Raw genomic sequence first — 13,913 nt, forward strand, 5'->3', positions numbered from 1 at the left:
AAATTCAAGAACTAATTGCAGCTGGGTGGCTCCAGGAGATTAGTGCATTAATCTTCAGTCTCTAGTAATTTGGGTTACAACATACAATATCTAAAAACCAAATTAAAATGATTTCATGGGTCTCATCTGAGTCCTTGGTTGACATTTTTCCAGTGCACGAAGTTCAGTGCATTACAACCAAACTGGCAGTCTGTTCTCTGAGACAGTCAAGCTCAGTGTTAGAACAGCTGCAGTGTAGCAGGTTAGGACTGAGAGGCATCGTCTGACATATACAATAGAAGAAAGCTTGCCCTGAACTTTCAATAAGGTACGCCTAGTCTACTTGTGCTGTTATTAGGTTAGCATTTAAAACGTATCCAATGTACTATTTAAAATTGCAAGCTATTGTGGGTCAACTTGGTTTCCCACTCATCTTCTCTCAAGTTACCTATTAAAATAAATGAAATCTCAGTAATATGATTAAAGAAATGAAAACTCAAACTGTTGCATGTAATTTTCCCATGACTTAATTATTTACCCCCAAATTCTATTAACATGACAAAAAGGAGCAGAAAAACCTCCATAACGTTATACCAAACCCAAATTATGGACTTTAAGTGAAGAAAATTCATAGTGGTTGTTATAAATACATTAGCAATATAAAATGACAGATGATATCAAGATCAGTTTGTGATCCTAATCGCAATCATAGAGGACATTGTAGAAAATCTCATATTATTTTTTGTTTTACCCTTCACTGTCAAGGATGCAGTGGTCTTCTGGTCTCCACACACACAAGTGTAATCTCCGGCATCCTGTTCATCCAGGTCATGGATTGTCAGCTCAGCAATGGCATCCTTCTGTCTCATTTTATATTTGTCACTAACTTTGAGCACCTTTTGAGCCTTCATCCACTCCACTGGAGAAGCTTTGGTCAACTCACAGTGGAGAGTAGCTGTCCCACTTTCTGTGGCTTCCTCATTTTTGAGTTCCTTTTTGAACAGTGCAGGCAGGGCTGGGGGATGTAATAGGGACAGAAAGTGCATCAGAATCCATAAACTCAGACTTTAATTTATACCTTTCTTTTAAATTACTAGATCTTGATTTATGCAGTGTTGTGGTAGCTGTGTCGGTCCCAGGATATTAGAGAGAGAAGGTGGGTGAGGTAATATCTTTTATTGGACCAATTTCTGTTGTTGAGAGAGACTAGCTTTCGATCTCACACAGAATCTCTCTCACCAACAGAAGTTGGCCCAATAAAAAAATATTACCTCACCCACCTTGTCTCTTTAGATATTGATTTAGCAGCCTAATCATATGTATGGCATTAAGACATAACTTCCAGAACATGATAATTGTCAGTTCAGTATCAAAAATACCTTTCTTCAGAAGTATTCAAACAATCAGTAATAAGGTTTTTAATGGGCTTATAAACAACTGTGCAGAAGATCGATTGTGGTGAAAAGGAAGCGTGGGCTTGGTGTGAAAGAGAAGACTGCATTTGGGGTTGGGAGAAAGAAGGAAGGAATAAAATGCAGGGAAAGGGGACAGGACATAGACGTGCTTCAAAGGTTAAACTATGATTTCGAAAGCATCTGAACTTTGAGATTTATCTAAACTGAACAGTCTCTCTTAATATTTACCCATTGATCAGCTCTATAAATAAATTAACACCGCTGATAGTGTAATTAAGACTGTTTTGTATCACTCACCACCAGGGGTGCTGGAACAATTTTTATAGTGGGGGTGCTGATGATGAAAATCATGGAAACCATGTATTTGGCTTTTGACTTCAAACCAGGGGGTGCGGCAGTACCCCCAGCACTCTAGTTCCAGGACAACGGCTCATGACAGCAAAACTAACAATAAAATTACCATCGGCACCCATCAGATTGGATGTTGTAATTTCATCATTAGCACATATCATTGTTACCCCCAAGAAATACAGGGAACCATCCTGAGGGTCTGATTTCTCCAAAAAGCCCATAACCAAATGGAAGCCAAAATTTTCAGATATGGTTTCCTCAAGTCAGGCACTGAAATCCATTGACTTCAATTAGAGTTGTGAGTATTCAAATCCTCTGAAAATCAGGCCACTTTTATTTAGGAGCCTAAGTACTTTCTTAGGGGCCTAGAAAATGTTGGCCTTACTAAGTACAGATAAAGTTTTTACTCTGTAAAAACACAAAATGGATCTAGAAAAGGAAGGCATCTGTACCTCCCTTTAGTTCACAATAAGGAAGATTATTTTAATACCAAGAGACAAGGTGAGGTGAAATGAAAACAGATGGGCACTATAGAAAGAAAAAAAAGGAAAGGTGAAAACTAACAGTAAAACAGGTCAGGAAGGGAATTCCAAAGGGAGCGAAGCTCTCTGGAATATTTCTCTTGTAAGGTGGAATTTTTGTTTACCATGGACTGTCAGGACAGCAGAGGTCTTCTGGTCTCCACACACACAGGTATAATCATCTGTATCTTGTACATCCAGGTCACGGATCAACAGCTCTGCAATGGCACCTTCCTGTCGCATTCTGTACTTTTCACTGGGTTTGAGCGTTTTTTGCCCCTTCTTCCACTCCACGAGGACAGGGACTTTGGTCAGCTCACAGTGCAGAGTGGCTGTTGCACCTTCTGAGGCTTCCTTATTCTTCAATCCCTCCTTGAAAAATGCAGGCAGGACTGAGGGACAGCAATAAGGACAGTTGGATTTAAAAATGGGAAAAGTCAAAACTAAATGTTCCCCTCATTTTCCAGTTAATTCCTCCTGAGTTATCAGAACTGGACCATCAGCTGTCATTAGACCAGCTTCACTGCTCTCATATAATCAATATGAGAAAAAAATAGATAATCAGATAACCCCCATCCCCAGAAATGCAGTATTTGTAGAAAGGAGCAGAAGCCTCACAATCGTCACAAATCATTACAGAAGGAAGTGGACAAGAGGATCAGAAGAGCAGGTCAAAAAAACATATTTTCCCCTGTGAAATTTCAAATGAAAAAATCTTCATTCAAAACTTTTCAGTTGAAACATTTTGGTTTTCCCATGAGAAGTTTCAAAATGAATTTTTTCTTGTTTCAGCCTGAGATTTCTACACAAAACAAAATGACATTCTACATCAAAACAAAACAAAGCCTCATTTTGAAATGTTAATTTGAAAAGGAAATTTTGTTTAGAAATATCCTGAAGGAAACAAAAAAAAATTTCACCTGATTTGACCTTATTCCCCATAAAAATAAATGTCTGTTTCAGGAAAACTATATTTTTCAGTGGGAAAACTTTCCACATGAAAAGTTTTGACCCGCTCTCATTGTGAGAGCATGGGAACTCTACAGCAATGCCCTTTACATACAGGACTGTATGTAATCACTTTTCTGTCTCAAAGCTGGAGCACAGGGAAAGAATCAATTTTTCTTAAGGACAGAATGGGATGCAGTGATGTAACTGTTCGGTGTGTTGTAAAGCCTAAATATGAGTCAGGCTATAGGCCTTACTAAGCTAACAGCTTATTGGGAGCATGAGGAGAACAGTAACTCCAACAAAGAAACTTCCAGTGAAGAAACAATGGCCTGGAAACAGAAAAGCAGCAGCAGTTCTGGCTATGCAGGGTCCCATTCTTATGGGTTTGTCCGATTCTTATCTATTCTCACTGTTTTGTGTCTGTGTAAGAGCTTGATCCAAACCTGACTGAAGTCAGTGAGCACCTTTGCATTGACTTCTATGAGCTTTGGATCAGGACCTTAGCGAGGGATGAAAAAGGCCTATAGGTTACATCAGGAAAGGAGTAAGTCTATCCAAAGCAATGGAGGGGAAAATGGAATTATTTTTAGCATGCTTCTTCTTTTACCATTTACAGTTACAGCCGCCATGGTCTGTTGGTCTCCACACACACAGGTATAATTTCCAGCATCTGTCACTTCTAGGTCTTGGATTATCAACTCAACAACAACACCTTCCCGTCTCATTTTATACTTGTCGCTCAGTTTGAGGATCTTGTGTCCCTTCTTCCACTCCACGGTAGGAGCAACCTTGTTTAGCTCGCAGTGCAGAATGGCACTTTCACCTTCTGTAGCTTCTTGATTCTTCAGTTCTTTGGTGAAAAGTATAGGCAAAACTGCAGAATGAATGTGATATGGACAGAAGGGTATCAGAGCGGAGAAACTCAGAACTACGAATGCTCTCCTCTATTAGTTATCTAAATCAGTGCTGTCACTGTAGCCCCAAAGACTGGGTTTTTTTAAAGAAAAAGGTCTCAGCTGGGCTTCTGATTTTGTGCCCTCAATTGCATAGGGTTATTTTATAGCATTTCAACATCTATCAATCTGATCGGTTGATAAAAATCAGGTGATTATATATCAAAATGCTACATAACCATTAGTATTTGTCTCAGCAAAATCACAGGAGTATAATGAGAGGCCGCTTTTCAATATCAGGCCCAAAATGTTTTCCCTTGACATAAATAATACCCATGCAGATTAGTGTCTGTGTTTTCTCTAAAACAGAACTCTTTAGAAGGGAACATAACTAGAAACCATGGTGTCAACTTTTTGCAGCACTAAAATATTTTAGAGGGGCCAAGAAACAATTCAAAATAAGTGACAGAATCTACAATAGCATAAAAAAAATCGATCATTTTCACTAAACTATCCTCTATGTAATGGCATAAGATGATGATTACGATCTGGTCACCGTAGGAACACAGACCCAACATTCCATGTAATTTGAAGTGAGATAATATAGTCCCATTTTATAACACAATCCCTAAGGAAAAACTTTCAAACCACCACATATACAGACCAAAAGACTAGACTAAATTTGTATTTGAGTTGGGGAAAAGAAACATTTAGGTGCTTATACTACCTTTGATATTTGTACATATAATGCCTATGAATGCAATTACATGCAGCTCTCAAGAGGGAGAATGCAAAGAAAGATAAAGAAATTAAATACACAGGAATACCGGGGGTGGAATGAAGGTGAGGATAAAACATTATATTGGAAAAGGAATTTTAAAGGGGAGGAAATTATAGAGTTATATCATTTTATCTGGGACATCTGCTGTGTGTTCTTTTTACCATTCACTGTCAAGGTTGCTGTAGTCTGCTGTTCTCCACACACACAAGTGTAATCTCCAGCATCCATCAAATCCAGATCAAGGATCAACAGTTCAGCAAAGGGACCCTCCTGTCTTATTTTGCATTTTTCACTTGGTCTGAGAGCCTTTTGTCCCTTCTTCCACTCCACTGGGGCGGGCTTGCTCAATTTACAGTGCAGAGTGACTGTCTCACCCTCTGAAACTTCCTTGTTATTCAGTTCCTCTTGGAAAAATGCAGGCAAGGCTGAAGAATGCAATATAGACAGAGACTGTATCAGAACCAGAATGCAGTGAGTAGGATTTTTTTGTGGGTCATCAGATTGTGATAACCCATTTTTTTCCAATCACACATTTCAAAGCCCTAAAAGAAGGAAACTAAGTAAAATATACAGTTAAATACATGTGCATCATTCCTAGAATGGAGACAGCTTGTAGCAATAAGGATGAGAATAAGTTGTGCATAAAGAAGGAAAAGAAATGAGGGAACATAGCTGGACTGTGGCAAACCAATACCACACGGGGGAATGTTCTTTATCAAGGTGACCCAGTGTCACCACAAAGCTGAGGATATGAGTCCTCTTTCCAAAACTGCAGCGAACAAGGGATCAGAGGAGCAGCCATGGATCAGTGTGAATGCTGAATGCCAACATCTTGAGTTCCACAGAGGAGACAAATATAAAACAACCTATTTAATTTTGGGCACATTTACCATTCACTGTTAAAGCAGCTGTTGTCTTCTGGTCGCCACACACACAAGTGTAATCTCCAGCATCCGCCAAATCTAGGTCTTGGATAATCAACTCAGCAAAGCGGCCTTCCTGCCTCACCCTGTATTTGCCACTTGGTTTCAGCACCTTTGAATCCTTCAACCACTCAACTGAGTCAACAGCCTTGGTCAGCTCGCAGTGCAGCGTGGCTGTTCCACTCTCGGTGGCCTCCTCATTCTTCAGTTCCTTTTTGAAACGTACGGGTAGGGCTGAGGGACACAGAACGAACAAATATTTCATCCAAATGCCACAAACTTGGAATTGTGAAGTGTCTTCCTCGGGCAATGACTGAACTGTAATTTATTTTTTAAAGCCATGGGCCTCACCACAACACTCTTACACCAAGCATGATCTGCCATTTGTCTAGCTGGAAACAACTGAAACCCAGAGAACAAGCCACCTGAAAACTAAGTCCCCAGTAAAGCAAGACTTTTGTGACAGTCAGCAGAGGAAGTGATTAACTGTACTATCATGGAAGTGATTGACTGTACTTAATCCCCTTAACAGAGAGGTTGATAATTGCCCAAGGGGTCTCATGCTTCAGGACCAATTCAGTAAAATATACGCGCATGCTCTTTGCCTGGTTAGCGATTTTTAGAAGACTTTATATTGCACACACATGCACTGAATTCTGTCAGGGTAGAGGACAAATGGACATAGGAGGCACAGCACGATGTGCAAAGAAGAACAAAGAGAAGACAAGTAGGACACTGGTAAATTTTGTTAGGAAATAGGTAAAAGGGCGGGGAAACTCTCAGGAGCGTCATTTTTTTTATGACTTTTTACCATTCACTGTTAAGGTTGCTGTGGTTTTTTGATCTCCAAACACACATGTGTAATCTCCAGCATCCTTCAGATCTAGATCATGGATGACCAGCTCAGCAATGGTGCCTTCTTGTCTCATTCTGTATTTGCCACTTGGCCTGAGCCCCTTGGGCCCCTTCTTCCACTCCACTGGAGCGGCTTTGCTCAGCTCACAGCACAGAGTGGCTGTTCCACCTTCTGTGGCTTCCAAGTTCTTCAGTTCTTCTTTGATGAGTGCAGGCAGGGCTGAAGGAGGAAGCAGGCATTTATATGATGTGCATCCACGTAATATGGTTGCACTGTATATGGCGGAGACTGAGACAAGGAACAGTTACATGACTCTCTTTCAGTGCCATGACTTTATAAGGATATTGACAAGGATGGCATGGGCGAAAGGCTAAATAAAAGGGGAAAGTGAGCTGGGACGTAAGGAAAAGCCTGGATAAATGGCGGGGTCTGTCTCCAGAGCTGATAAATTCGCATATTCATTCGCACACAATTAATTTTTGGAGGGCGGGGAAAAGAATTAAACACAATTTAAAATAACTTGCCAAGCAGTTACTCTGCCAAAGAACCTGCTTTTTAACTCCCTGCAAAAACTCCCTGTTCTTTAAAATCAGACATCTTGCCCCACAGGGCCTTTCAGCTAGATTGTCGAGTTCAGCCTAGTGCCTTACTCCAGAGCAGAAAAGAGGTTTTACTGCAATAATTATTTCAAAGCCATTGACAGATATTATGTTGTCAACAAAAGATCATTTGACTGATATTCCTGGATAGGAGGGTTACCTAGAGAACACAACAGAAAAGCAGGACCAGCCTGGGCTGCCTCTCCCTCAGACCCTCCACCCGACCTCCAGATCCCGAACTGTGCAGGGGAGGCCCCCTGCTCTGAGGCCCACTAAGACCCTATGCAGTGGCCCTCCTCCCTCCAGATATGTGGCTTTGGTGAGAAAAATTGCAGGGAGGAGTTAGCCCAGAGACTCAACCTGTTAGGACTCTTGGGAGCCTCTGCAGAAGCTGTTTAAGCCGGGAACTTTGAACACTGGCGATGTCATCAAAATACTTTTTACAGGTTTGACTGGACATTTGCTGCCTTGTGCTGATTGGCGGTTTGCTCCAGCCCTCTCTCATGGACTCCTCACCTCAGCATCACTCCACATCTGCTCCTCATAGTCTCCCTCTTTCCTTCCTTGCCCAACCATTCCCTTCCCTTCAATATTCCCTCTCCCTTCTTTTGTCTTTGTATTTTAAAGCTGCCAACTAACCTCTCACATCCCTCCCAGAAAATCTTGGAACTAACACAATGTTTGCCACCGATTGCTCTGCTTATGTACTACGTCCTTACCCCCAACCCGTCATCAGACGTCTCTATCTAAACTATCAGCTCTTTGGGGCAGGGTCTATTGGCCCCTCTGTGTTTGTTCAGCAGCTTGCACAATGGTGCCCATTTTAGTCAGTGCCTAGGCATTACCATAATAAACATGATTAATAACAACAACAGAAAGTGATGAAAACCTCTACCGTGGATTTTGACTTGAGCAGTCGTCTGCTGGTCTCCAGTATCACAGGTGTATCTTCCAGCATCCTCCAGCTCTGCATTGTGAATGAGCAGCTCTGCCACACAACCCTTCTGCTTCAGCTCATACTTGGCACTCTCCTGGAGTATGGCTCCTCCCTTCTTCCACACCACTCGGGCATCGGGTTTAGTGATCTCACAGCGCAAAGCTACAGTGCTCCCCTCTTCCATTTCTGTGTTCTGCAGGTTTTGTTTAAAAAGGACTGGCAGAGCTAAAATATACAACCAGAGGTGATCAATATTGTGTACAGACCATGTCCACCACTCCAATATGACAATGCTCTGATACGGTCTACCCTTTCAACAGCAGTCAAGAAAGATGGCCAGTAAGTTTGAAACTAAGAGGAAGTATTATTATTATTATTATTGGACTTGTGACTGGCAGTGTGCTGTATTTGGGTGTGGAACAAGTGCAGATTCCTTTCAGTTGTACAAAACAAACAAAAGGAAGAACTTCTTTGCACAATGCACAGTCAACCTGTGGAACTCATTGCTGTGAAGGCCAAAAGTATATCTGGGTTCCAAAAAGAATTAGATAAGTTCATGGAGGATAGGTCCATCAATGGCTATTAGCCAAGATGGTCAGGGATGCAACCCTGTGCTCTAGGTGTCCCTAAACTTCCAAATACCAGAAGCTGGGACTGGACAACAGGGGATAAATCACCCACATTGCTTTAGTGTAATGTGAAACTGCACTAAAGCAATACAGATATTACTGAGTACATATATTATTGTTAAACCTTAACTATGGACCCATAACTGGCCCCTCTATAACGAAGAACTGCCGTTAAATTATAGCACATGTATTAAGTACTGCATAAGTAAAATAAATTGAAATCTACCAGCTCTGCCTACCATTTACTTTCACCCGAGCAGTTGTCTTTTGTTCTCCAGTGCTGCAGCTATAATCTCCAGCATCTATTGATTTGGCATCTTGAATAATGAGCTCTGCAACAGTGCCGTGTTGCTTTAACTCATACTTGTCACTGGATTGTAGAACTGTATCTCCCTTTGTCCATTTCACTGGGATGCCAGGTTTGCTCAGCTCACAGGTCAGTTTGACTTGACTTCCTTCTTTAGCTTCCTCATTCTGGAGTTCTCGTTTGAAACGAACTGGCAGAGCTAAAAATGTAGAATTGCAGAGTGTGACCACTGAAGAAAACAAGAGTGCCTGGAAATCTCTTTTCCCCTTTTTGCTTCATCCCGCATGAGCCCTTTCACGTAAGATGTAGAATCACAGAATGCCAGGTTGAAAAAGTGCTTAGATTCTAATAATCCATCTCCAGCTGTCCATGCAATATATTATTAATAACACCACAAATATTATTTAAATGGTTTAAACACTTAATAGCATGAGATCTTGGCCTCTCGTAATGTGGAGACTCTCTACGGGCCCAATCGTGAGAGAAACTGGACACCTTCAACTCCCCTGTATCGCTATTTGCATGCCTGCTTCATGCTGTGAACTACTGAATACACAGAAGAGGGGAACTGTTTTACAGCATTTTTGTCACTGCGGTTAGTTAAAGGTATCCTTTCTCTAATACCACATTTTGCAGATGTCAGTCAGGGATGTGAGAAGTTGGACTACACTCCGGACAGGTGTTCAGAGCTAGCCCATTGCCATATAAAAAAAGAGAACTAGCAAGGTAAAATAATACATACAGAAAGAGAACACAAAGATAGGACAAACAGCATGACAAACAATAGCTGACACATTAGTTTTCCCAGTCAAGGATCCCTTCTCCTTATAGGAAGATGGACACATTTTTATCAGACATGAAGATGTACTAACGTAGCAAACACTGCAAAGCATACACAGAGAGAAAGGTGAGCAAATAAATAAGAGTCCCACTGAAGATTCCCACACAGCCTCTGTCCGAAACAGTGATTTCAGACTGCAAAGTGAATTAGTGAAGAGTAGGTGGCATCCAAAGTTTCTGTTAGTGTTGACTGTGGAAGAGGAAAGAAGAAACATCTGGTGGGATTTCCTGCTTCAGATCAGTCACAGTAGAAAGTGCTGTTGCTTGATGGTCTCTGTTTTCACAAACGTGTTCACTACTGTCTTCTAGCACAAGGTTATGAATGTGCAGGGCGGCACTTACACTTTCTGATTCATCACACACTAGTTGCTTGGCTGAAGAACGACAGCTCCTTTCCTCCATTCCACTTTCAGCCCTACTTCGGTGCACACGCACCTTTCACGGGGCCCTGCCTTTATCTACCACTTCATCATTCTGGAACTCTTGAGTAAACTTCATGGGTTCATAGCTGGACGGGGCATGGCAGGACAATGTATTATAGCATGTGTCCTTATCCCATGGGCCATCTACATCTACTGTTCCACTGGGGATCTCTTGAATCCATTTGCTTAAATCCTTTAACACTCAAGAGGAGAAATTTCAAATCTATTGTAGCTGCTGTGTAACATAAAACATTGCATTTTTTTTTCTTGATAAAAAAATCCTCTCCCCCCAAGTGTCAGAGCCAGTTCCTATTGAAACCAATGGGAGTGTTTCTATTGTCTTTAATGGGAGTTGGATCAGTCCTCTAGTGTGGTAGAAAAGCCTAACGAACAAATGAAGATGAGTAACAACTACAAAGCTCTCCTTCGTCACATTGTTAAGATAGTTCTTCCTTCCATTCTTAGGGCAAAATCCTGCACTCCCTCAGTTCTAAATGGTGCTCTCCCCACATACCTGGAGGACTCAGTGACATTCATGGGAGATGAGCACACATAAGGAAGCTGACTGAAAATCAATGTGCATAACTGAGAAGGGTATTTTCCTTTCAGTTCATTAAACTACACCCAGCTCCAGCCCCTGCCTATTCTTGCACTCCGAAGCTCATTTCAATCTCAGAATAAATGTTTTGTCTATTTTACACTTTCACCTGCCTGGAGGCTGTCCAGCTGAGTTAGTCAGAACATATCCTGCATTACAGTGTGAAGAGATGGAGTTAATTTTCAGTTCAGTTGCAGCCAGGTGTTAAATTGTTATTTTGACCTTTATGTTAGGCAGCATCACTCCAAACTTCCTTACCCTTGACAGTGACAACTGCACTACTTTTAGCTGTTCCAGCCTCACACTCATATCTGCCACTGTCTCTCTCTTCTGTCCCACGAATGACAAGCGTGGCTTCAAATCCCGACCGGCTGATCTTATACTTAGAGGAGTTTCTAAGGGTCTTCCCATCTTTGCACCACTTTACTGGGCTGTCTGATCTGGAGGTTTCACAATGAAGAAAGGCATCCTCTCCCTCAAAGATTTTGGCATCAGCAAGCTCCTTTGTAATGATGCAGGGTTTCTCTAGAATCACATAAAACTTGTCTGAGATTTTCAGAGGGAGGGGAGCAGCACTTTCCTTACATGTGATTATTTATACCAAAGATATGGTTCAATATTCTGCAACGTCATTATCGCAAAAGAACAATTTGGGGGTGGGAGGCATTAAGCCCTTATAGTGGGGCTTTCTACCTGTAGACATGGTTTTGAAAATGCCTGGTACAGTATGGCAAAATCCAGGGGCCAAATGTCTCTGTGGAAGAATATGAATCAGGGATAAGTCATCTAGAACAGGCATGGTTTAACATTAACTAGGGAGAAGCATGAATTTCACTAGTTCAGGAAAATTCCCCTAGATCCTCTTCAATATGAAAAATGCACAGCATGATGCTTCTGCCTAAACAATAAGTGTACATGTGCACAGTGAGAAAACTGATCCGATACGAAGCACATGGCAATGCAAATTTGTCAGAATCAATCAACTGTTGACTTTTGGCTTCTCAGTGGTTTTTAAAGAAGTGAATCAGAAACTGGTTTCTGCCAGCAGATCGTCACAAGTTTTTGCCACTTAAATGCCAGGGTTTTGCTGGTAAAAGCGGCTTTTTGCTTTCTGAAAACAGCTGCCCATTCTGCAGAACAATGTCAATTTTATAAAACGGTGCAAAGTTTCACCCTTCCAAAACTGTTCATGTGATTCTTCAAAAAGTGTTCAATTTGATGCAGCAGAAACCAAGCATTTTACTCAGCTCTGCGTACTGAAGAATTATTTTATGACTCCAAGAGGTACACAGTATGGATCCTGAATTCATTACATTCAGGTCATGTGGCCTCATTGACGCTCTCCACTTGCCTCTCTCTCTCTCTCCCTTGTTTCTCAATACTGACTTCTCTAACTAAAGAACTCATATCACAGGACCTAATTTATAGCATTTACTGCTATCTCTCCATCTGCACACATATACCACTACCCAGTGCTGGCCTGTACTCTCTTTATCCTTTCCTGCGGCCTTTATGCTTGAATTACCTTTAACAACCAAACTGGCAGATGTTTTCTTATCACCAGCTTCAAAGGTAATGACCCCCGAATCCTTCAGTGACAGTTTTTTCAAGGTTAGCAAGTGATATCCTCCAGGATGAGACTGGATGTCATTAAGTTCATTATTATGGAGTGGGGTTTTATCCAAAAACCACTGCACATTGCTATATTCTACTGGAGAGATTCTGCATTTGAACATGGCAGATTCTCCTTCTACCACATCAACATCTTCCAGATCTTCGATTATTAGTATTTTCTGGCCTGAAAGGAACACAGACATATCAATTGCTGGACTCCTTTGCTTCTATCCCTGTGTTCAAATAAAGGCAAAGGGGAATGCCGATGACATGACCTCCAGCACAAGTGATTTTGTGAAAGGAACACGATTCTTGGTACAGAAGGCTTAAATACAATTCCACTGTTATTGATCAAAGAATTCAGAGAAAATAAACATTTACGGGACACACCAGAACAGGATGAAGACAAATTCAGGGCACTAAGCTACATGTCATTGATTTGTAAAGATTCCAGTACACACTCAGGGGAAAATTACAATTCTAATATTTTAATCTCCCCAGAATTTCAGAAATGAAATCCACTATATGGACCTGAGAAAAGAATGAGGCCCTCAATATGCCATGTGTTCTGGACATCTAGGTTCATTGAATGGATGTTCCCAAACCCCCTGTCTGGATTTATCATATTTTGCTAGACCACATACAACTTTCTTCTTTAGCGGTGCTACCAGCCAGATTCCAACTTCTCTGTAAACAGCCAAATGACAAACACACTGATGAATGGAGATTTAATTTGGGAACTATGTTAGTAATTTATCTGTCAAAGGAAAAACAAGAAGCAATCCTGGAAATCAGTCTAAGAACAAGAAAAAAAAAGATTATATATACATAAAGATATTCCGGATGTCAATGTGAATTACAACACAAATTCAAGAAGTGTTACTGAACCACAAAAACCAATGTACTCCCATAGTTTTCATGGAATAAGCTTGTTCCACATTTTCAGTCATATATTTGAGCTTAATAACATTGTCCTTTCTAGTGGTTAAATCAAATATTTTATAGGTCAACAAAGTTGTTTAAAGCTGGCATTAGAAATCTTTCACACTGTGCAACAGATGCTGTACGACATCTTAGGCAAGACCCTGGGTCCTCCCTATTTTAGGGTAATTTGGTGCTTTTGGAAAGCTAGAAGGTTGCACACTGTTTCTTTTGTAAGCTCAACTGGCAGATAATGGGAGGATGTAGTGCGGCAGTTGCCCCACTCCAGGAGAGCAGGGGTTAAAAGCAGCCCTTGGAGAGGGCTATGGCTGGGACCTAATTAGAAAAGGGGTTAAGGGCAACCACAGCTGTGGCC

General features: G+C 41.2%; 1 protein-coding gene across 1 annotated transcript in view; it reads right to left on the minus strand.

Moving 5' to 3' along the window:
- The window catches only part of OBSCN (obscurin, cytoskeletal calmodulin and titin-interacting RhoGEF), a 281,809-nt gene that overhangs the window by 155,396 nt on the left and 112,500 nt on the right, over positions 1-13,913 (minus strand). The window contains exons 40-47 of the mRNA XM_043541677.1: positions 9,075-9,341; positions 8,165-8,431; positions 6,626-6,889; positions 5,782-6,048; positions 5,053-5,316; positions 3,825-4,091; positions 2,392-2,658; positions 731-994 (exon numbers count right to left, since the gene is read on the minus strand). Of these exons, the coding sequence (XP_043397612.1) occupies positions 731-994; positions 2,392-2,658; positions 3,825-4,091; positions 5,053-5,316; positions 5,782-6,048; positions 6,626-6,889; positions 8,165-8,431; positions 9,075-9,341 (2,127 nt within the window). The remainder of the gene's footprint in view (positions 1-730; positions 995-2,391; positions 2,659-3,824; positions 4,092-5,052; positions 5,317-5,781; positions 6,049-6,625; positions 6,890-8,164; positions 8,432-9,074; positions 9,342-13,913) is intronic.

The sequence above is a fragment of the Chelonia mydas genome, chromosome 2, assembly GCF_015237465.2.
Source record: "Chelonia mydas isolate rCheMyd1 chromosome 2, rCheMyd1.pri.v2, whole genome shotgun sequence".
NCBI lineage: Eukaryota > Metazoa > Chordata > Testudines > Cheloniidae > Chelonia > Chelonia mydas.